Source organism: Vipera berus, assembly GCF_964194415.1.
Source record: "Vipera berus genome assembly, chromosome: 5".
NCBI classification, from domain to species: Eukaryota; Metazoa; Chordata; class Lepidosauria; order Squamata; family Viperidae; genus Vipera; species Vipera berus.
In genome coordinates, this window is record NC_138207.1 from 87,301,722 (window position 1) to 87,325,760 (window position 24,039).

At 41.6% G+C, this 24,039-nt stretch overlaps 2 protein-coding genes across 5 annotated transcripts in view; both read left to right on the forward strand.

Annotated features, from left to right (window-relative positions):
* PBLD (phenazine biosynthesis like protein domain containing) overlaps nt 1–1,364 on the forward strand; it is a 28,672-nt gene extending 27,308 nt beyond the window's left edge. For 3 of the 4 annotated variants that reach the window (XM_081330093.1, XM_081330090.1, XM_081330092.1), the window contains 2 exons: nt 352–414; nt 1,215–1,364. In XM_081330093.1, the coding sequence (XP_081186219.1) occupies nt 352–414; nt 1,215–1,330 (179 nt within the window). In that variant the 3' untranslated portion in view covers nt 1,331–1,364. Of the gene's footprint in view, nt 1–351; nt 415–1,206 lie in introns of all 4 variants that reach the window. The other variant, XM_081330091.1, reaches the window with a different exon arrangement.
* An 18,784-nt stretch (nt 1,365–20,148) lies between these two features.
* ATOH7 (atonal bHLH transcription factor 7) lies at nt 20,149–20,580 on the forward strand (the record flags this gene model as incomplete). Its single annotated transcript, XM_081328611.1, has 1 exon — nt 20,149–20,580. One exon carries the CDS (start codon nt 20,149–20,151, stop codon nt 20,578–20,580), a length of 432 nt encoding a protein of 143 aa, XP_081184737.1.
* Between the last annotated feature and the right edge of the window lie 3,459 nt (nt 20,581–24,039).

Sequence of the window (24,039 nt, forward strand, 5' to 3'; positions counted from 1 at the left end):
CCCTTCGGTTCAGATGCCTTCTGAAGGTGTTAGATTAAAAGTCTGTCTGACACAATTATAACCCAACACACATTCAGAAAAGTGCCCTTGAAGCAGATTTGATCCACTGAAAATGGTGGGATTACAACACAGAATGGGAGACTAAAAAATCAGAAATATAGCAAACAACTGAGAGAACATTTCCAGTATATATGTTTTTTACTTGTTAGCTGATAGGAAATTTATTACAGAAATCACAGCAACTTATACTGTTGCAATAATTACTACTAAAGTTTGTAAAGTGCTTTGAACACTGATCTGCTATAACATTGTCATAGTTATCACAGCTATTGCGTCTTATTTTTTCTTAAGGATCTGCTCATGCTGTATTAAGCAGCTACTGGTCACAACAACTGGGAAAAAACAAACTATGCGGTAGGAATTCTATGATTTTAAAGAGTTTCCCTTTTATGAGTATAATCTGCCTAAATTTTATTTGCAATATCCTTCTGAACTCTTGAACTGAAACAAGGACATTGGTTGTTTCATGGGTAGCTCTGATACTGTACAAGTGGTACAGATTCTGCTAAGCTTGTAAGCCGCCCTGAGTCTTCGGAGAAGGGCGGGATATAAACGGAATTAAAAAAAAAAGATTCAGCCATCCTTCCTTGCCCAATTTAATCAAGATGAAGAAAAAAACAGCCAGGCATAATCGTTTCTTCTAGTTTTCCCACACAATGAAATTACTGTAGCTTTAATTCTAAAATTGAGGACTATGGCAAATCATTGGCACTTAAATTGATGGCCATCTTCAGGTAATCTCAACTTAAACATTTGTTTAGTGACCATTTGAACTTACAACGGCACTGAAAAAAAATGACTTACAAGTATTGTTTTGCACTTATGACCACTGCAGCATCCCTATGGTCACATGATCGAAATTTGGATGCTTGGCAACTGATTCATATTTATGATGGTTGCAGTGTCCTAAGGTCAGGCGATCACTTTTCGAGACCTTCTGACAAGGAAAGTCAATGGGAAAAACAGATTCACTTTACAATTGTGTTATGACATATTTCATCTATTCCAGTCTGGCCTGTGTTTGTATTGTAGGCAGTTGTGTTCAATTCTCCTATCTATCTGCCCTTCAGCAGTGATCAGCATGTTAATTTGGATAGAGAGAGAAGCATATTTTCTGTTCACCGAACTAATTCTGTCATTGTTTAGCATTTCAGTGCTCCAGTCGTGGGGGAGAGTTGAAGCTTCTGCTACGCCAAGATGGAAGATTAGACATTGGTGGACAAGCTTGCTTGGTGTTAGAGGGTTTTTTGGCTCTTTGAAAAATAATTAAAAGCACTCTATAATTAAATGCTTCCGTTTGAACTCACTGCTGATATGGATTTGTTTTTTACGTAGAAAATTATTGTTGGATATTCAAAGCAGTCTTGATCTTGGCAACTACATGGACAAGTTTTCTTGGCAACATTTTCAGAAGTAGGTTGCCATTGGCTTCTTAGGGCCAAGAGAAAGTGGCTGATCCAAAGCCACTCATTTGGCTTTTGTGCCAGTGGTGGGATTCAGCCGATTTGCACCACTTGGCAGGACTGGTAGCTAATTTTTTGTTGCCCAGGCCCAGAAAGGACTTCCGGAAGCGGCATCTACACAGAGAACCGGTTGTTCACATATTTGAACCCCACCACTGTTTTGTGCCCAAAGGAGGACTAGAACTCAGCTCTTCTCAATCACAATGTAAGGACCCACTTCAACTCCACACCTTAACAAAGCAGAACTCTTGGAAACAATTTCTTCCAACAGGAACTTTTATTAAGAGTAGTTGATAGCAGGCATAATAGACAGGATCTGAAATTTCCTGCACACAGTGATAGATTATAGTATCCTCAAGCAAGACCCCACCCCATAGTCTGCCCGGGCGATGTGGGATGGCCAATCCCTAGGTGTTTAGTCCATTGTGGGAAAAGGGGAGATAACATTGGCATGGAGCGAGGGTTGGCGGCTTCTTCACACCTTTTTCTGAGAGCGTAGACATAAACCAGGCACTGAGGTTACATTCCTTATTTCCTCCCTTGCTCTAAGTGACAGTTAAGAAGAGAGAGTTCAGAGAGAGAGAGATAACGCAGGAAGCAAATTGTTACATTTCAGCATCGGATAGAGGATACAGAGGCAATAAACAAAGCAAAGGATTACATTGCAGCGAATAGAGGCAACAAAGCAATAACCCTGCAGGCACATCCCCCCCTCCCCCTTGGGAGTATGGCAGAACCCAGGAAAAGGTGAGATTTGTTTTTAGACCAGAGGGGATAGATAGAAAGGAAATGAAATAGGAATGGGTTCTGACACACAATTCAAATCAATAAAGCAATAGCATTTAAGCTTATATACTGCCCCATAATGCTTTACTCTCTGGACAGTTTAAAATGTAGAAGCATTATTTGCTTCTACAATCGGGGTCCTCATTTTACCGACCTCAGATGGATGGAAGGCTGTCAACCTTGAGCTGGTCAGGATCAAACTCATGTCTGTGTGCAGAGTTTGCCAGCAATACTGTACTTTAACCACTGAATCACCAAGGCTCTTAAAGCAAACCAGCTCTGACATAGAATAATACTATTATTTTAGCTGAAAATAAAAACAGTGCAAAATTTGGAAGCTAGTTATGCAAACATATCAATATGTAACTTGCATAACTATTTGTCTATCTTCCAGTGGGTAATAATAAATGAAAAAAAAAACTGCTTTTCTTGTACAGTTTCTATTTGCCATTATTTTTTGAGATTGTCTGGGACATCTGAAAACACTGGAGGCTAAAATAAAAACAACAACAACAAAAAAGACACATCTAATTAAATTCAACAGTTCACTCAGTTCTAGCCTAATCATAAGATTTTAAGTCTATTGAAAACAAGCTTGAATTTGCTGGACCGGTAAGTGAACACTTATAACATTTCCTGAAAATTCAAATCTGCAATAGGTAAAGGCTGCTTCTAGATGACCTGCTGACTATACAGATATGTCAATGTTGTTTCTTTAATAAAGTGAGAGTGTTTGGCTCCTGCTTTCTCTAGAACAGGGGTCTTCAAACTGGGCCCTTTTATGACTTGTGGACTTCAACTCTCGGAATTCCTCAGCCAGCGTGCCTGGCTGAGGAATTCTGGGAGTTGAAGTCCACAAGTCATAAAAGGGCCAAGTTTGAAGACCCCTGCTCTAGAATGTTTTCCAACTTCCTTATCTAGTCTACTGCTTTGGGATTTCCTAATGATCTCTCATCCAATTACTAAACCAGTTTGACCCTACCTAGTTTGTTCAACATGAGCAAAAGTTGGCTAGATGCCATCTCCTGCTGAAGACACTAGGGTAGTGGGTAGTTGGATAAATTAAGGTGAGACACTTTTTTAATGTCTCTCCCCCCCCCCCGGCTGAGATCTGTGCAGCTAGACATAACAGAAGAACAGAACAGAATAACAGAGTTGGGAGGGCCTTGGAGGTTGTCTAGTCCAACTCCCTGCTCAATCCAGGAGAACCTATACCAGTGATGGTGAACCTTTTAGAGACCAAGTACCCAAACTGCAACCCAAAACCCACTTATTTATCATTGGGTGCCAGGTGGGCATGGCCTACTGGGTGGGTGTGGCTGTGGTGGTCATGGAAGATTGGGTGGGTGTGGTCACCTCAATGTCACTGGTGGGGAGGGACACCTGTGTGGGGCAGCTGGTTGAATAGGGACAGTTGCCACCTCCAAGGCATGGCACGGGTGCCCACAGGGAGGGCTCTGAGTGCCGCCTCTGGCACCCGTGCCATAGGTTTGCCACCACTGTCCTATACTGTCCCAAACAAGTGGCTGCCCATTTTGGCACCCATTAATTTTTTTCCAATGTAAATGCCATATATATATCTCCTATGCCATTTGATATTGAAGGTAGCCTAGCAAATGTCTGAAAACTCACATGCATCATTTCACACCAATAGTGTTTCTGTGCAGTAAGATGCTAATGAGCTGCTTATACTGTATGTGGTTCAAGAAATTTCAACTGCATTCTTTATCGATTCTAGGTAGGTTTCAACAGAAGGACTATTGAACAAAGTCAGGGAAGCACATCTGTAATAGCTTTCTATCATACTTTCTATGGCCAAGCCTGTGGAAGAATTATATATAAAGATCACCCTGCATGGCTATCTAGAATACATTTTAGCTTCTTGGACATAGCCAAGAAAGTTTGCCTTATGAAGATAGAATAATAAACAGCGGTTTAATTTCTTAATACCTGGGCTGGCTAACCTGCACCACAGCCTTATCACCAGTCCAAAGATAATTCCAGTTTAAAAGCAGCTCTTTGTTATCTCATTAACTCGACAGAATTGGCAGCTGAGTCTATTTATTTCTGGCTCAGTTGCAACAAAGTGCAATCACGTAAAGAGCAATCTTTTTGCAACAGCAAAACTCTGTAAAATTTGTGAAGAGCCTGTTTTTCCCCTGGCAGAAAGTCCCCAGATACTCTTTCATGGGCTCTTGAGTTTTGGCTGCTGTAGCAGGTCCTGTAAATAGAATGTTATCAGGAGGCAAAATGGTTTCAGAAGCTCCTTCTTCCTTCTCTATTCTTGTTAGTAGGCTACTATATTAAATTATTCTCTTTCAGGAAGTATTTTTCCAGATTCTGAAACATGCCTCTTTATAATTAAAAAACAACAGTACTTTGTTGTGTTGTTCAGTTTGTTCTAGTTTTGTCCAGGTCTTCTCTATCATTTTTGTCCAAGATTATTAAATGTAACCTGGGCAGTGTATGGGTTGGATTGTCTGGGACCTGCTGATGGCTCAAGCAAACTGTCCGTCATTGCTACTGGTGCAACTTTTTTGAGTTCATTAGGATTTGAGAATACTGTATTTCAACCTTATATTGCTTATAATGTTGAATTGCACTTTTTTGGTTATACAGAAGTCTTTGTCCTTCTTCCCTTGGTTTAGAATAGAATAGAGCTGGAAGGGATCTTGGAGGTCTTCTAGTCCAGCCCCCTGCTCAATCAGGACAACCTACACTGTCTCAGACAGGTAAATGTCCAGTCTCTTCTTAAAAATCTCCAGTGATGGAGCGCCCACAATTTCTGGGGATAAGCCAGTGGTGGGATTCAGCCAGTTCACACCACTTCGGCAGAACTGGTAGCTAATTTTTTGATGCCCCGGCCCTGAATAGACTTCTGGAAGCAGCATCCACACAGAGAACCGGTTGTTCCCACCACTGTTTGAATCCCACCACTGGGGTAAGCTGTTCCACTGGTTGATTGTCCTCACTGTCAGGAAGTTTCTCCTTAGTTCCAGGTTGCTTCTCTCTTTGATCAGTTTCCAACCGTTGTTTCTCGTCCTTCCCTCTGGTGCTCTGATAAACAACCTGACCCCCTCTGCCTTGTGACAGCCCCTCAGATATTGGAACGCTGCTATCATGTCTCCCCTGTTTCTTCTTTTCTTTAGACTAGCCAAACCCAAGTCCCGTAGCCGTTCTTCATATGTTTTAGTCTCCAGGCCTTTGATCATCTTAGTTGCTCTTCTGTCAGGACCCACTTCAATCCCACATCTTAAGAAAGCAGAACTCTTGGAAACAATTTCTTCCAAGCAAGAACTTTTATTAAGAGTAGGTGATAGCAGGCATAATAGACATGATCTCTGAGATTTCCCGTGCAACGCAGTAGATTATAGTGTCCCCAAGCAGGACCCCACCCCATAGATTGACACCCCCCCATGTGGGATAGCCAATCCCCAAGTGTTAAATCTGCTGTGGGAACCGAGGAGATAATATTGGCCCATCTCCAGCTCACGGGAGGGTGGCAGCTTCTTCACACCTTTATCTGGGAGGGTAGACAAAATCCAGGCATTGAGGTTAGATTCTTAACTCCTCCTTTCTTCTATCTGTTCTTAATTGACAGTTTAAAAGACAGAGTTCAGACAGAGAGAGAGATAACGCAGGAAACAGGATGCAGACCCAATAAACAAAGTAAGGGATTACATTGTAGCGAGGGGAGGAAGTGAAAGCAACAGCCCTGCAGGCACATCCCCCCCCTCCCCCTTGGAAGCATGGCAAAACCCAGGAAAAGCTGGAATGAAATAGAAATGAAATAAAAAAATAAAATAGGAATGGGTTTTGACATCTTCTCTGAATTTGGTGAGTATTCCCTGGGGCTTGTGTTGTAGTTCCACTTTGTTCATTTTGTCTTTGAATTATCTGCTTTCTTTCTCTCAATTATCAATTATCTTATTTGTGTCGATGACATCCACGTGTGCATCTCTGCTCCGCTTCTGGGGGAAATCTACACATTCTCTTTGTCCCAATGTGAGAATGGTTCACTGTTTTTAAGAGGACAAGACTATATGAAACACCTGTTTGCCTTAGCCCATGCACTTTAGAAGGACTTTAGGCCTTGTTTTGGTGTTTTCCCTTTTATCCCATCTCCAGCTATGCTGTACAGGCATGTTGATCCAGGTGGGAAGCTGTCTTGAATGCAAGAAATAGGAACAACTCTAACACTTTGCTACCATCTTGTGGTAGATATTTGAACTGTTGGCTGATCAAGTAATAATAGAAGACTTCAAGGAGAGAAAGAATAGCAATAGCACTTAGACTTATACTGTATACCGCTTCACAGTGCTTTATAGCCCTCTCTAAGCGGTTTACAGAGTCAGCATCTTGCCCCCAACAATCTGGGTCCTCATTTTACCAACCTCAGAAGGATGGAAGGCTGAGTCAATCTTGAGCAGATGAGAATTGAACTGCCAAACGGCTGGCAGTTGTCAGTCAGCAGAATTAGCCTGCAATACTGCATTCTAACCACTGCGCCACTGTGGCTCTTAGAAGAAGAAAAAATGCTGCCCATATAACAGGGGTCTTCAGACTTGGCCACTTTAAGACTTGTGGACTTCAACTCCCAGAATTCCCTAGCCAGCCATGCTGGCTGAGGAATGCTGGGAGTTGAAGTCCAACAAGTCTTAAAGTGGCCAAGTTTGAGGACCCCTGCCATATAGTAATTAGATTAGTGCCCTCTGCTCCTGGTGGCTGGCTAGGGAATTCTGAGAACTGAAATCCATATATCTTAGAGAAACATTGCATATGATAAAACTGCTGCAACTGCTATATGCAGGAATAAAATTGACCAAAGTTCTATCCATTTCATCCTTAGTCTGAATAGAACCACTGTCTTTGCTTGAAGCAGGCTGTTCTCTCTCTTAGTGAGCTTGTTCATAATTTCCTTCCTTCCTCCCTTTTTAAAACATTTCTTTTTTCCTGATGGTGGTGTTGTTGAGGGGATTTAAGCTACTCCAATTTAAGGGTAGGTAATGGTGGCTCAGTGGGTTAGGACAATCAGAAAGTCGGCAGTTTGGTGGGTCGAATCCCAAGTGCCGCGTAACAGAGTGAGTGCCTGTTACTTGTCCCAGCATCTGCCAACCTTGCAGTTTGAAAGCACGTAAAAATGCAAGTAGAAAAATAGGGACCACTATGGTGGGAAGGTAACAGCATTCCGTGCGCCTTTGGCATCTAGTCATGCCGGCCACATGACCACGGAAGAAGTCTTCGGACAAACGCTGGCTCTTCAGCTTTGAAACAGAGATGAACACTGACCCCTAGAGTCGGAAACGACTAGCACACATGTGCGGGGGAACCTTTACCTTTACCTAATGGTTTTTACAATTTCATTTTTTTGCACTAAAACATAGTCATGTTTCATATAATATTTACAGCCCCTTCTCCAGCACTTCTGCTATATGCTGGAGCAGGGGTTTTTAAGCTTGGCCCTTTTATGACTTGTGGACTTCAACTCCCAGAATTCCTCAGCCAGCATGCCTGGCTGAGGAATTCTGGGAGTTGAAGTCCACAAGTCATAAAAGGGCCAAGTTTGAAGAGCCCTGCGCTGAAGCCTTCGAGGAATATTTATTTAACCAATTTATATAAATCACACATGGTGGGAAAAAGACCAGCCTGCAGAATGAATCACCTACTGTTAATGTGTCAGCAGTGTCATAAATGCAGAGTGATGGTTCCCTTGAGGAGAACAGGAGAGGGTGGCTGTCTGAATAATATTAATATTAATAATAATATTTTCAGTAATTAATGTGTCTTTGATTAATATATATAATTCTTAGAAGTAACAAAGAAAATTTTTCATGAAGAATGTGGAGTGTGATAAAAACTTATTCAAACCAAAGTCAAGGACTGTACATAAAATTGAACTTTATTAACTTGCAAACTTTTCTCACTATAATGTAAAAACCACATCTGTGGAATTTGAGGATGAGCATTAACAAGAACATACAAGGAATGTTATGGGATGCTATGAAATGTTACATGGCACATATAAAGTTACGCAGCCATGATGCTTGACTGAAGCTCCACCTGTTTTTTTATATGCAAGAGGTGGAGCTTCAGTTGAACCATTGTAGCTGCCATCTTGACTTTTTTGACCAGACCCTTGTCTCAGCTGTGTCCTTATTGTTCAAAAGTTGATGGCAGTGAAAACAAGGAGCGGATCTGCTTTGGAGGAATTGGAGAGGGAAAACCAAATCCCTGAGAGTTTGTGCTTAGTAAAATTAATCACTGCTGGAGGCTGTGTGTTTCTGCCTATAATTTACCTGTGTGAAAAATGTGCAGCATTCCCGGAGTGCATTAAGAAGGCAATTATTGTGTTCATTTGTCCAAACCTACAAATAGACGGTAGTATTTTGTTTCCTGCAGGAATAAATAATCACCCAGGCCTAATAAGTATTTTCCCATCACAATTTTTGTCATGAAACCAACATACTTGCTGCTGCATGCAGCTTTCTCCCACCTTCCTAGTGCAATTTTTATTTTGACATAATTTATTTCTTCATTGTCTCAAATTCTGTTCCAGGCAGCAGAGATCTGGGGTGGGGATGGGGTGGGTGGAGGGGGCTGGAGATGCCCAACACAGGTGGGAATCTGAGCTCTAAGCGTGTTTGTAATCAACAGATTAGCTAATCAGCCATGATTTATTAATGATGCATTAGTTATTCCTGATTTTGCATTTCTGCAGGCTAAACGGAGCCTTAAAGAGGTTCTTTTATTAATCATTGTGGTGCTAATTGCAGACACTTACAGAAGGACTGCTAATTACACATGCAACCTATGCAAAATGAATTCTTAGCTGCTGAGAATGGCAGGAATAGAAACTCTTGTTTTCTAAGCTGTGAAACTTTATTCTTCAGGGAAATATTACAATATTGACCCAACAAGCCAAGTATGTTATTTGCCAAGAGTTCTTTCAATGCCTTGGAGTCCTCCCAAACATCCTCCCCTGCATTTCAGCAATGAAAAAACACAACCGCAACCAAGGTATATATTTTGTCCAGTTTGGTGACGTAGAACAGGGCTTTTCAACCAGTGGTACGGGTACCACCTGTGGTACATTGGTACCTGGCAGGTGGTACGCGACCATCCTACAAAAGTGGTAGTGGGGGAGGGGAATGAGCTGAACTGGTGACAGCATTGCACAAGCCTGAATGAGAGACGGCTGGAGCTGCAGGGCTGTCAGGGCTCAGCGGAAGTGCCAGGATCAGTGCTTCTTTGGGGCTGTCAGGGCTCAGCAGAAGCACCAGGCTCCAGCTGGAGCTCGGCACTGATCCTGGCGCTTCTGCTGAGCCCAGAAGAAGCGCCAATCAGCTGGAATGTTGCAGCATCTCCAGGGTCTTGTGATTTACATTCAGATGCTTGGCAACGGATTCATATTTATCTCGGTCACAGTGTCCCAGGGTCATGTGAAGTGACCAAAACCTGCTGCAACCATCCAGCAGACGAAGGGGGGGAAATAAAAACCAAACACCCCCCACCCCACCCCCGCTGCCAATCCTCAACAGAAATGCTCACAACAAGGAAAACCTCGGACAGGAGGAAGAGCACCACCGGGGAGTCAGGTAGGTATCTTGCTCGGCTGTGGCTTGGGGGGCACTTTTTTCAGTGCCATTGTAACTTCGAACAGGCACTAAGCGAACTGTTGTAAGTCGAGGACTACCTGAACTTCATCACTTTTTTCCTTTTTCTTTGGTCATCAAGTTTTTGACACCTTGCTAGGCGACTGGTGGTACTTGGATGTTGCCATATCCTAAAAGTGGTTGTTGTTAGTTGCGAAGTCGTGTCCGACCCATCGCGACCCTATGGACAATGTTCCTCCAGGCCTTCCTGTCCTCTACCATCTTCTGGAGTCCATTTAAGCTCAGGCCTACTGCTTCAGTGACTCCATCCAGCCACCTCATTCTCTGTCGTCCCCTTCTTCTATTGCCCTCAACCTTTCCCAGCATTAGGCTCTTCTCCAGTGAGTCCTTCCTTCTCATTAGGTGGCCAAAGTATTTGAGTTTCAACTTCAGGATCTGGCCTTCTAAAGAGCAGTCAGGGTTGATCTCCTCTAGGACTGACCGGTTTGATCGCCTGGCAGTCCAAGGGACTCGCAGGAGTCTTCTCCAGCACCAGAGTTCAAAGGCCTCCATTCTTTGGCGCTCAGCCTTTTTTATGGTCCAGCTTTCACTGCCATACATTGCAACTAAAAGTGGTACAATGGGTGAAAAGATTGAACAGCTCTGATGTAGAAGTTAGAAGGCTTGGATCAGAAAAACCAAAATTAGGAACAAATGATTTCTGAGGCTTGTTTTAAATGGAATTCAGTCTACTGAGGATCTGCCAGCTCTTTTTTTTTCACATGTCAATACACCTATAGGAAATCTATTATAAAACAGCAGCAGCCCTTAATTCTAAAGTTGGCTTCCATAGAAGAACACACCCACACCCACACCCACACACCCACACACACCCCTATTTCTCACCCATTAAAGCACTGGGAAGCTGATTTTTTAAAAGATTTACAAATTATTTATTGCTACCAGCTTCCATGATCAATAAGCTAAGAAGTCATATTTCTGACTGCATGGTGCAGCTCTCAGCGTATCAGTGGCAGTCACGTTTAATGAATTGATGGGACAGCATTTGGAAAATCCCAGAGGTGCTTTATTGTGAATGAGTGGCATATTAATTTAGTAAATGCATAAATAAAATCTGTGGAAATCAATTTGGCTTCTGTGAAGTAAGGGAGTAAGGATAGAAAAATGCTAAATAATGGGGGGGAAGAGGCAGTGTGGTATAGTGGTTAAGGCATCAGGCTAGAAACTGAGAGACTGTGAGTTCTAATCCCACCTTAGGCACAAAGTCAGCTAGATGACCTTGGGCCGGTCACTATCTCTCAGTCCTAGGAAGGAGGCAATGGCAAATCACTTCTGGAAAAAAACTTAACCAGAAAAAAAATTTCAGGAACGTGTCTGGGTAATGTTTGAGAATCTGACATGATTGAATAGAAAAAAACAAAAATAATGAATAGGGCCTATAAAACATGTAGGAAGAAAAGAATCATAACAGTCTTACCAATGCAAATTAGCATTTAAAGTGTTGCCACCTAAAAAGTCCTGCATGGCACAGGACTTGGTTATTTGAATGACTGCCTGTCTCCAATCATTTCTGCCTATCCAGTGAGATCAGGCAGCGTGAGGGCACTTGTGTCTCAAACCATGTCACCTAGGGGGACCCCAGAAGTACATCTTCTCTGTTGGGGTGCCTGCCCTCTGGAACAGTATTCCCCCTAGAGACTGACATTTCTACAAGGGTTCTGCAAATCTTTGAAGATGAGGCTTTGCTCCCAGTGTAGGTTTTGGGTTGCGGATTGTGCATCTACAACATATAGTGTAACAGTAGATAATTCCTGTTTCTCCTCTGCAGAAGAGTAGCAGAATGCATGCATGAAAAACCAACTATCAGCCAGAAGATATGATGAAAACTGCTTAATTTCACAACACATGGACATACTTAACTATAGTTTCAACTGGAAATGGTGAGCATCCTAGACCAAGCCAACTCCAAAAATGTTACAGAATTCCTGAAAGCCTGGCACTCAGACAAATCTGCCATCAACAGGCGCAGCGAGATAAACAACATTTACATACCATTCAAAAGAGAATCAAAAAGTCAAAAAAGGAAACAAAAAGAACAAAACTGTCATGGTTCTGACAGACAGAGATGAATAAAGCAGATCTCCGAGGCTTGCAAATTCCTCAAAGAACATGTTTATTAGTTGCAAAGTATCGGCACATCAGAAGTGAACCCAAGTCTGGAGACACATGTAACAATTCCCTGGTACAAGGTTAAAAAAAATGCCTCCCCTAAAACTACGCAAGCAGCTATGTTCCCCAATACATCTTCTTGGCGGGTTTTTTATGCAATGCCCAGCCTGCAGTCTTGGGAGCAGCCGATGATCTTGGTTCCCACAGGACAAAAGATTATTTAGGCTAGCAAACCACCTGGGCAACCCCCCTCCCTCCATTCTATGTGGCAACCGAAAATGAGTAGGAAAAATGGCTGCAGCCTTGCTCATTTGTAGAGTTGACAAAAACATCTCCCACCAGCAATCAACATCCAGATGAGCAGAGATTAACACCAAGATTAACGCTAAATCAAAAATAAAAAAGTCAACAATGCCCCAATCAAACAACTACGAACAAGTTAACAGCAAACAACAATCCGATCAAGGAACCACTAAGACCACTCCTACAGTAGCAACACTGACAGGGCCAGCCACTAGTATAGAAATCAGAGAGCAAATTCCATTCCCTTCTAGCACAAAGTCTGCAAGAAAATAACCAACCTCAAAGTGCACCAAGGACCCCACAATTATCTGTGTCTTTGTATCTCTTTCTCTCTCTCAACTACCTCTATGAATCTATAAATTTATCTATCTGTCTGTCTACCTGTCTATCATCTATCATCCATTTATCTATCTATTATCCTATCTATCTATCTATCATCTATCTATCTATCTATCTATCTATCTATCTATCTATCTATCTATCTATCTATCTATCATCTATCATCTATCTATCTATCTATCATCTCTTTACCCACTACCTACCTACTGATTCATCCATCATTTCTCTTTCTCTTTCATCAATCATCACTAGGCTAACCCAACTTTCCCCAAGGTAGCACCCTTCAGGTATGTTTGGCTACACCTCCCATCATCCACAGCCAGCAAGATAAGTACCTGTGTAGGTAGTTCTACCCAGGCTCTCGTATGTGTCCTTTTAAAACAAAATAACACAATTAAAATACCAATAAGGATCCATCCAATAACGCTGATAATTAGCCAAGGCCATTTTTGTCGAAGTTAGCTTTTCAGCAAAAAACAAAAAAAAAAACACAAAAACAAAAATCAAACAAACTTCCAATTGAGCACCTGTTTTTTTTTTAAATTACTCTGCAGCAGGTCCGAAACCCCAGGAGAGGCTGCAGATGGTTTTACATTTGTAAGCCTGCCCTCAACAGCTCTTCATTAATCTTAAATCAAGTGATGCTTCAGGAAGCAACCAGCCTTCTGTTCCAGTGCTATTTGCAATCTTCGTATATGGCTGCAAACCAGAAAGATAATTAATTAGGGATTTTACTTTCCAGTTTTTTAAACTCTTCAAAACTTCTCAAGATATACCTACGTTGAATAGATTTGGCTAATGAAGGGACTATTTCTAGAATGAGAACTTCCTGTAACAGTAAAGCAGGGAGAAGCACCAGATCAGATCCACCAAGCAAAAAAAAAATACAGTACAGTGGATCTGTTCCCATAACATGCTTAACTGGGTTGATAGCTGGGTTAGTGGGTTTTGAGAATACCACAGAAGGGTCAGTGGGTACCATTCAGGTAATCCCCCAAAGTTAAGATGTAGGCCAACATAGACCAAACAATGCACAGGTTAAATTAACCCCAGCTACCAGAACTCCTTATGGAATTCATTATCACCAGTCAAAACACTGCTTGGCTGCACTGCCCAATGAAGAGAATGCATAGTGATATTGTAAAGGCTCGTTGAAACTCTCCTGGCATAAAGATTTATGGCATATTAGATTAGTATATTGAATTTTTGACCTAGGTATTGTAATGGGAATCTGAATATTCTGAACCATTCAAAGTGGATTTGATTAAGGAGCCAATACTTGGTTAAGTGTTTTGTGGGAACAGCACCAGAATACAGTATATGAGGAAGCTTCATGTTTGAAAAAAGGACCAAAAATATGTTAAAAGACAAAATCAGAGAGTCCCCCAAATAGTCAGTGGAGTAATTGAGTGGCAACTGATTAAAGAAAAGCATTCCAGCTGGTGGCTCGGATATGTTTCAATATTTGCTGCAGATCTTAATTGTTTTATCTTAAAGTAAATGTTTGTATAAAATTCCACGCATTTTCATTTTTTTTAAAAAAAGTAATGCCATCTTAACAATAATGGATCTTGTTCATTTTCAAGAACTTTGTCAATTTGGTGTTCCCAGTAATTTTGGCTGCACGCAAACCCAAACTTCTGGCAAAGCTTCCAATGGATAATTTTGGCCACTCAATCATGACGTTGTAGAATAATCAGTCTGGGAGATTTCTCGTTGCAATTATTATGGATCATTGCTCCATCAGCCAGATGTTCAAACTGGGTTTGGTATTTTTGTTTACCTATTGAGTCCTTACCAAGGACCTGGGATAGGCAGATCTGAATGTTTCATGGTGTTACCAATATCATCGTAGGATGGAAGCTGTTCCTAGTAAGGCCGCCTTTTGCAATTGCCTTATGGCGAATTTGTCAATGCCAACGGTGCTAAGGTGGTGCTCCAGTTGTTTTGGGATTGCACCCAAGACACCAATTACTATTGGTACTACCCTTGCTTGCCTTTGCCACAGTCGTTCTGTTTGCTATTGACATTATTGGCAGTATTATTCTGTTATTCTTGCTGAAAGTCAAGTAAACATTACTTGTCCACTTGTGCAACTTGTCTGCAAATGAAATAATTCAAAGATGGACCAGTTGTGTAATTCATAAAGCAGTTAAATATTATTAACTGGTTTCATCCATTAGAAGCTTACTAAACAGGCCCTTTTGACTTCAGGATCACCTTTATCTAACTGCTTGTAAATGGGGCACCCTGTTCCTTCCTTCCTTGTCTTCGTTTTCTTTTGTCCATCAGAAGAAGGCAAAAATATTTAATTAGATTGGAGTCATTTATAATACCTTCTGGGCCATCTCAAGCCATAACGCTGGATGCCCCTTCAGAGTTCATTCCCATCAGCCAGGCCCTCCCACCCCCCAACATATGGGACCCACTTAGAAGCCTCCAGCAAAGGTGGGGCTTCCCTGCTGAGAAAACCCTAAGCAACCAAGCCGAAAAGCATTCAGTGTTGCTAGTGGAGGTCAAAGCAAACAACCAAACAACATCTGGCACATTGGGCCAGTTGGAAATCAATCAGACATGCTGGGCGGAGGGTTGTAATTTTATGCCTCTTTGCACAAGGAGATAAATTGGAATTAAAAAATAATAGGTCTGTGTCATCTGCCAGTACAATACGGTTACGATCACATGGCTCTGAATAACAAGCCAGGCACTGGGTCAGGGCATCGCTTATAATGCTAAACTCTAATTCATAGGTTAACCTTTTACACAAATCAGGATGTCCAGCAGCTGGGGGTAAAGTTAGGGCCAATAAAAACATCTTCCCAATCTAGGTCCTTGTAGTAGATTTCACTGTTCTGCTATTATGCAGAATTCAAATTTAGTCTTTCATATGTAAGGTAAGGGAGGGAGGGAAGAGCATTTGTTTATGCCAGGGGTAGGCAACCTCGGCTCTTTTATGACTCATGGACTTCAACTCCCAGAATTCCTGAGTCAGCATAGCTGACTCAGGAATTCTGGGAGTTGAAGTCCATGAGTCATAAAAGAGCCAAGGTTGCCTACCCCTGGTTTATGCGTTGACCACCAAATCTTCTTTAAAGTGTGTCAAGCAGACGTACTGAGAGTTGGATAAAGCACTAACTTCTCATTTGAAACATTTGAAACAACGTCAATCAATAAAGAGATTCCATGGATGCAATTTATAGTAATTGTAATGAAATCAGTCACTTTCTCTCATCTCAACCCACCTTACAGGGATGTTGTACAGAAAGTAGAGGATGGAGCATTGTATCTGTTGCCTTGAGCTGTACAAAATAAAGTTGGGACATAAATATCATCATCATCATCATGAATTTTTTGTGCAGGTGCAGAGTCCTTTTTTTTTTACCAATAAGCACATTTGTGCGATCAAATGCTGCCTCTGTGTCTAACTGGGCATTTTCCACATCCACTTTTATTGTATTTTGCCATCTTTGCTCCAGTCTTCTACTTATTAAAGTGGAAGGCGATGTGGGCAACAGTGTGGGTGCTGCTCAATGGGTAGAACCGGTAGCTAATTTTTTTATAGCCCATGCCCAGAATGGACTTCCAGAAGCAGCAAACACACAGAGAACCAGTTGTTCATATATATGAATCCCACCACTGGGTTTACCATTGTCAGCAATTCTCACTGTCCTTTATATACTGTAGGACAGGGGTCCCTGACCCTCGGTCTGTGGCCCATGGGGAACCAGGCCGTGGAAGTTGTGGGTGGTGCACCAGCACATGAAGCTCCATTGGGGCAAATGATGGGCATGCACAGACAAAACCATCCCCTCTGTCCCCTCTGTTGCTGCCGCTGCCGCCGCCACAGCCAGCCCACAGAGCCACGAAGGATAGGGCACAAATCTTGTAATAAATAAAATTTTGTTAACTCCCATAACTAGTTGGAGTGAAAATGAATAATAATGCTGGAGCATTATTCTGTAAAATCCTTGAATTCTTGGCAAAGACCTGGTTCTAATTATAGCAGAATGCCGTCATTTTCTGGCCTTTAAGGTAGCTAAGTGTGTCTTGGAATTATTGTTTAGGAACTTAAAATAACCAGTCTTACTCATATACTTGCTTTATATATCAATTCTAAATTTACCATGTTTTAATTCTGTATTTCTCCCCAGCTATTGTGATTAGGATCCTCATTTTCCTATGTGTAGATCTCCCCTCTAAAACGTGTGTTACAGTATATTAGCAGAATTCTTGGGGACCATAATTTTATTTATTTACTTATTTATTTAATTAATTTCTATGGCTTCTTGTGGTTTAATTCTATCCTATTTTGTTCCACTGTTGGGATTAAGATAAAATCAAGATAGCCTTCCCTTCATTTTGTTATTTAGTCCAAATAACCCATTGAATTCTGATCCACTACCTTCCCGTATCTTAACACTTTCCTTGATACTAAACACAGGCATTTTGTAGTATTATTCCCCAGGTACATGGACAAGTGGACCCCATAGCACCACGTTTTCCAACTTGATGCTTGCCAAACGTATTGAAGTTCAAATTCCGGTATCTATAGCTAGCGTAAACTGGACTAGTGTTTCAATTTCAATATTCTGATCAGTCCTTGAAGGACAAATTCTTCTCTTCTTCCTTGGCCTCCTTAAGTCTTTTTCTATGATTATTAAAATCTATGTTAACTAACAGATTGTTCCATTTATTTGTGGTTAATGATCATAATGCTAGGTTCACAGCCTATCTTCTCACTTCCATTTGGCAATAAGCTAGGGTTTGATCCAGTAATTCAGCTTCTGGAGAGTTTCCATGAAGCTATTATAAAGATATTGCATCCAGTTTTGGTTGCCAGAATATATGTGTTGAGACTCTAGAAAGGGTGCAGAGAAGAGCAACAATTTGAGCCTTGGTGGAGCAGTGGGCTAATGCCTCCTTAAGTAACACCAGCTGCCTGCCATTAGTGCAGGTTCGCATCCCACCAGGCTCAAGGTTGACTCAGCCTTCCATCCTTCCGAGGCAGGTAAAATGAGGACCCAGATTGTTGAGGGCAATAAGCTGACTTTGTAATCATGCCGCTTGGGGGGGGGCGCGAAAGCCCTAATAAGCAGGCATATACATAGAATGAAGGCTATTGCTAAGTACATTGATTTGTGCTTTAAAATTGTAAGCCGCCCTGAGTCTTCGGAGAAGGGCGGGATATAAATGGGATTAAAATAAAATAAATAAATAAAAAATAAATAACAAAGATTATTACAGGACTGGAGGCTAAAACATATGATGAACAATTGCAGGAATTAAGTATTTTTAGTCTAATGAAGAGAAGGGCTAGTGGGTGGAATGCCTTGCCTCGAGATATAGTGGGTGCTCCATCACTGGAGGTTTTTAAAGAAGAGATTGGACAGCCAAGTTTACTGCTTGATCAGGGGTTGGACTAGACAACCTCCAAGGTCCCTTCTAACTCTGCTATTCTGTATTTCTTCAGAAATAGTATGGCTTGATTCAAACAAAGGAAAGAGTTAAGTACAGTAAGATATTTAGTTTGATTAGCCGCAATACTGATTCAAATGGAAACACAGAAGATTGACTGGAGTTTAAACACCAGTTTGAAACTTCAAAAAAAAAATCAACAGCTTTATGTCTTCGTTTTACATACAGTATAACCAACATGACCAGCCACAGCTACATATCTGACTGAGAAAACAATATGGAACCTAGAAGCAATTTTTTTGACCGGATGGAAGGCAAATAAAGATAAACAGGAACATGTGAATTATCTTGTGGGAACAAAGGCAGTACCATTCATAAATGGGAAAAAAGCTGCTGAAATCTGAAACGCTCAGCCTTCTCTTCCCATTAACAAGCCCATTTAGAAAGCAGAATATAAAGACTGGGATAACTGCGTCTAACAGGCTGGGCTTAACATCTGTCATGCTGGAGATCTCTAATGTTCAATTGAATCCTATTGTTTTCAGATTATATGACTCCATTCATTGTCATTGTGAAGGTTTAATCAACTATTTGCAATCACGTAATGTTTTAGAGTCATAACTGGAACAATTGACCCACAGTTTTAGATCAAAATACCATGTTACAAAACTGAATGAAAACATGACTTGTGAACAAATGCTCAGTAATAATTTAATTAGTCTGGAAATTATATTCTTTCACCTTAAACTTACACCACCTTTTCAAGTGGGAAGGAAAAAAGATGAAAAAAAAGCCTTATTAAGAAGAGCAATATATGCTGTGAAAGGACAAAATAATATTTTCTGTTTCTTATTTAGAAAATCATATGCCTTTTGCAGTCAGTACCTATCTGTGACAAATAGATAGTGTTTGTCTAGTATTTGGCAAGCAGGCTGACAAATCACTTTTTATGCTTTTGTAATACCATAAAAACATATTCCTTAAAACTGTTGTTCGTTATTCTTTGTAAGTAAAAACTCAGCTTATCTTCCCTCGCTTCTGTGTTAAGCGAGTTGTGAGAATCTCCAGATTCTAATGCTCGCTTTGTTTTCTGACATGCTCATGTCCTCTTCGTTCACATATAACAGCCCCTTCTCCCACCCACCCCCTTCCCCCAGCACTTTATGCCAAGTGAAAAACCCAGCAACGTGTCAGGAAAGCTTTTTGCTGAGCTGCAGAAGCCGATTCATTGGGGGAAAAAAAATAGACCTTTGCTTAGTTGTGGTGATTCTTGTGGGGTCAGGCCAGACGCTGCTCCAGATGGCAAGTTGTCAAGTCAGACAGGCCCGGCTTTGGGAGACTTTTCAAGAGACCCAGATTGCAATGTCAGGATTTTCCTGTACACGCGCATGTGCATCCTGTTCCCAGGGCAGTAAGGTGCTGGGAGAGAAGCAGAGGGCCACCCACCCACCTGCTGCAACCTGTTCAGCTCTTGCTGCCGCTTCTATAAAGACTTCCCTGACTTGTGACTTGGGCTCAGAGCCCAGGAGGAAGAGGCAAGAGAGCTCTCCTCTGCTGCTCTTTGCCTCAGGTCACCAAGGACCTGAATTGATTGCTGTGGAAGACAGCTGCTAGAACGTTCTCCTACCTTGCCTTCATAAGCAGTCCTTTGGGGCAGAGGTGCACCAAAACTCTTTGAGGTACAGTGAGCACTCGGCCCTCCCTGGAATTTTCTTAGCCTTTTAAGTTGGAGTCTTTGAAGACAAAGATGCTGCTTGCTTCTTTCCAAAGTGGGAGGAAATGAAAAAGACCAAGATGCAAGATTTAAATATGGGGAGAATTCCAGGTTTCGCTCTTGGTTTGTCCAAAACAGGGACAACTTCGTACCTATTGAATTATGTAATTGGGGGACGATGGAACTTTTCACAATAAGTCCATCCTCTTGAAGTTGAGGAAAGTATTTTCTTTCAAAGACCTATTGCAAGCAGTTTTTTTTAATAGCTTCAACAAAAGCTTCCCCCATGAAATCCTGCAAGCCAAACCCTAAGGAGACCCCCAGTGCAGATGCCGGCTTCCCCTGCGGCAGTGAGTCAGGCTGTGAAGTGAAAGGCAGCTCTGAACGGCTGGAGAACGCCGCCAGGCGCAGGCTTGCTGCTAACGCGAGGGAAAGGAGAAGGATGCAGGGGCTTAACACGGCCTTTGACCACCTCCGCAAAGTGGTCCCCCAATGGGGACAAGACAAAAAGCTCTCCAAGTACGAGACTCTTCAGATGGCGCTCAGTTACATCATGGCCCTGACACGAATCCTGGCTGAAGCTGAGAGGCTCAGCGCACAGAAAGGCTGGATTAACTTCCATGAGGAGCATTTTCATGCTTGCACAGGTCAGAAGGGGGCTGTGGAGACCGAGCCCTGTGCTCCCAGACTTTTCCAGTTCCAGCCTGATCAATTCTAAGTTGATCAACTAGATCGCTGTGGATCTGAGACAGGCTCACTTTCTCACTCTTGTGAAACATGGCAACAGGAACTGAACAGCCACACCAGGTACTCTTGATCTCATTTGATTTCATCTTTGGAACAAATTGATCTAATTCATCTTCTGCCTGTTGGGGGAGATAATTTTTTCCCCTTCCTAGTATTTATCTGTGAAATATGTACAATATCTTCAGGTTGCATCATTTTGACATTATGCAATTATTATTTTTGCTAGTTATACATGTCTGACCTACCATGCCTTCTGTTTTCATGATGATACGTTGAAGAAAGCAAGGAAGGATAACATAACAATAACAACAAAATTAATCCAATTTTATGTACGAAATGGACAAGTTTGATTATTGGAGAATGTAACTGAAATTTTAATCAGGATGATTAGATATTCAAATCTCCATTAATTCTTAAATTGACAGTGTATTTTATTTTGTTTCCTTGGTAATGGTATATTATACAACAGAAAATAGAAACGATATTCTTTAGTCCTCAAAGAAGTAACTTCCTTAAACTTTGTAAGTTTGTCCTTATAGGTTCTTCTAAACCAAACTCTGCAAGTTTTACTTAATTGCAACTCACAATTTCTCAGAGTGTAAACCTAGAATGAAGCTAATTTCAGTTATAGTCTTTAGAGTGTTTAAATATTCTATATGCTGCTATGGAAAAGATTAGTCCATGTTACATGATGCTATAAGATCCTTGCATGAAAATAAAATTTTACAATTTGTGATTCACAATAAGCCTGATTGTTTTTTGCATTGTTTCATTTCTTTTACAGTGTAAAAGTTTTGTAAACTATAAATAAACACATTTTTCTCATACAAAATGTCTGTTATTAAAAGTGGTGGGCATCCTATATTGGGAGTTAGGTATGGTTCTACCAGAGGAAAAGTTCTGCCCATTCCTTTAGAAGGATAACATACATAAAAAAGGAATGGGTTGATTATTATTTTTTAGGCAATACTGCAACCAATTTTGGTCACCGTAGTACAAAAAAGATGTTGAGACTTTGGAAAAAGTTCAGAGAAGAGCAACTAAAATGATCAAAGGCCTGGAGGCTAAAACATACAAAGAACGGCTGCAGGATTTGGGCTTGGCTAGTCTAAAGAAAAGAAGAGATAGGGATGACATGATAGCAGTGTTCCAGTATTTGAGAGGCCGCCACAAAGAAGAGGGGGTCAAATTATTCTACAAAGCACAAGAGGGCAGGACAAGAATCAAAGATTGGAAACTGATCAAAGAGAAAAGCAACCTGGAATTAAGGAGAAAGTTCCTAACAGTGAGGATAATTAACCAGTGGAACAGCTTGCCCGTAGAAATTGTGGGCGCTCCATCACTGGAGATTTTTAAGAAGAGACTGGACAGTCACTTGTCTGAAATGGTTTAGGTTCTCCCTGCTTGAGCAGGGGGCCAGACTACAAGACCTCCACGGTCCCTTCCAGCTCTATTCTATTCTATTCTATTCTATTCTATTCTATTCTATTCTATTCTATTCTATTCTATTCTATTCTATTCTATTCTATTCTATTCTATTCTATTCTATTCTATTCTATTCTATTCTATTCTATTCTATTCTATTCTGCAGTGGACAAAGACTTGGTTGATAAAAATTGAAATCCACCCTCATCCATGGAAGCTAACCAGGTGATTTTTAAATGGTCCCTTTTAGTCCAACTGGTAGAGCTGTTGTTGTGGATAAATATTGGAGTAGAATTTGCTGCATTCTCAGAGGAAAAGAGGCTTAAATCTGAATTGTAATCTTTGTCAGGGATGTCTGCAGAAAGGACCATTCCTTTGCTTCATTGGCTGGCTGAAGCTCCATGATCAGGTCAGTTGAATAACAGGCATTGGGAGGGGCCATTGAGGATTTCCAGACAAGTCACTTCTGGTCTTGTTGCTGATTAAATTAAGCATTTTTGCTAGTAGACAAACTCAGCCGGGGGGGGGGTTTGCGTTCTTTTCCGATGTCCCCTTAAAACCAATAACCACCTGCCTTGCTGATTTCCATGGCCATCTGAGCCAGCAAGAAATTGATTTCATGGATTTATCTTGTGCAGCGTGTTGGGTGGTGTTATGTAAAGGTAAAGGTAAAGGTTCCCCCGCACATGCGTGCTAGTCGTTTCCAACTCTAGGGGCCGATGCTCAACTCTGTTTCAAAGCCAAAGAGCCAGCGCTTGTCCGAGGACGTCTCCGTGGTCATGTGGCCGGCATGACTAGATGCAAAAGGCGCACAGAACGCTGTTACCTTCCCACCATAGAGTTCCCTATTTTTCTACTTGCATTTTTACGTGCTTTCAAACTGCTAGGTTGGCAGAAGCTGGGGCAGGCACTCACTCTGTTACATGGCACTCGGGATTTGACCCGCCAAACTGCCGACCTTCTGATCGACAAGCCCAGCGTCCTAACCCATTGAGTCACCACGTCCCTTGTTATGTACTGTATTGTAAATATGCGAAGACATTGACCCCCACCTGTTGTGGAGAAGCTAAGCGGGTATTTCCTGCCAAGCTGTGGGTAGCCCTCAGGGGACCCTGACAGTTAGTCCCAACCATTTTGGTGGGAACATTTGTATTTGAGCGGGAGATTCCAGGCAGGTAATTGGGTGAACACCTGAGGGCTTAAGTGTATAAGTACCGGCCATTACCTGTTGCTCTTGAGTTCTGTTCCTGTTGCAATAAAGCTATGCTATGACACTGTGTCGTTCCTTGCCTATCGAAGTAACTCACTACATAAAAGGTATATTCCTGCCTGAAGCCATATGAAAAAAATGACAGTCCTCTCTTGCCATCCATGCACATTACCATGAGTCTAAAAAATATTTAAATATTTTAAAAGGAAGAAAAGAAACTAGCAAAATGATAGAGCACACACATTTCAAATCCAGGGTGACAATCCATTTCACTTGACACATGATGATATTTTGCATTATACCACTGTTTATAACCAACAGGTCACTTTATAGCAAGGGTGGGCAACTGTGGCACCTTTAAGACCTATGGACCTAAACTCCCAGAATTCCCAAGCCAGCCATGCTGAGCCATGCTATCTCAGGAAATTTGGGAGTTGAAGTCCACAGGTCATAAAGTTGCCATAGTTGCCCAGCCCTGCTTTATAGATTAGTCTGTTATGCAGCACTTCATTTTAGGGCAGGGGTCTTCAAACCTCACCCATTTTTGACTTGTGGACTTCAACTCCCAGAATTCCTCAGTCAGGCACGCTAGCTGAGGAATTCTGGGAGTTGAAGTCCACAAGTCATAAAAGGGCCAAGTTGGAAGATCCCTGATATACAGAATCTAGACCTAGTCTCTAGGTTTGAAGACCCTGGTTTAGGGTCACCTAAACCAACAAAATCAGTTTGAAGAGGCAACATAATTTGAATAAACATGCAAACAACTACAGTGCATATTAGTCTCCCAGTAAACCA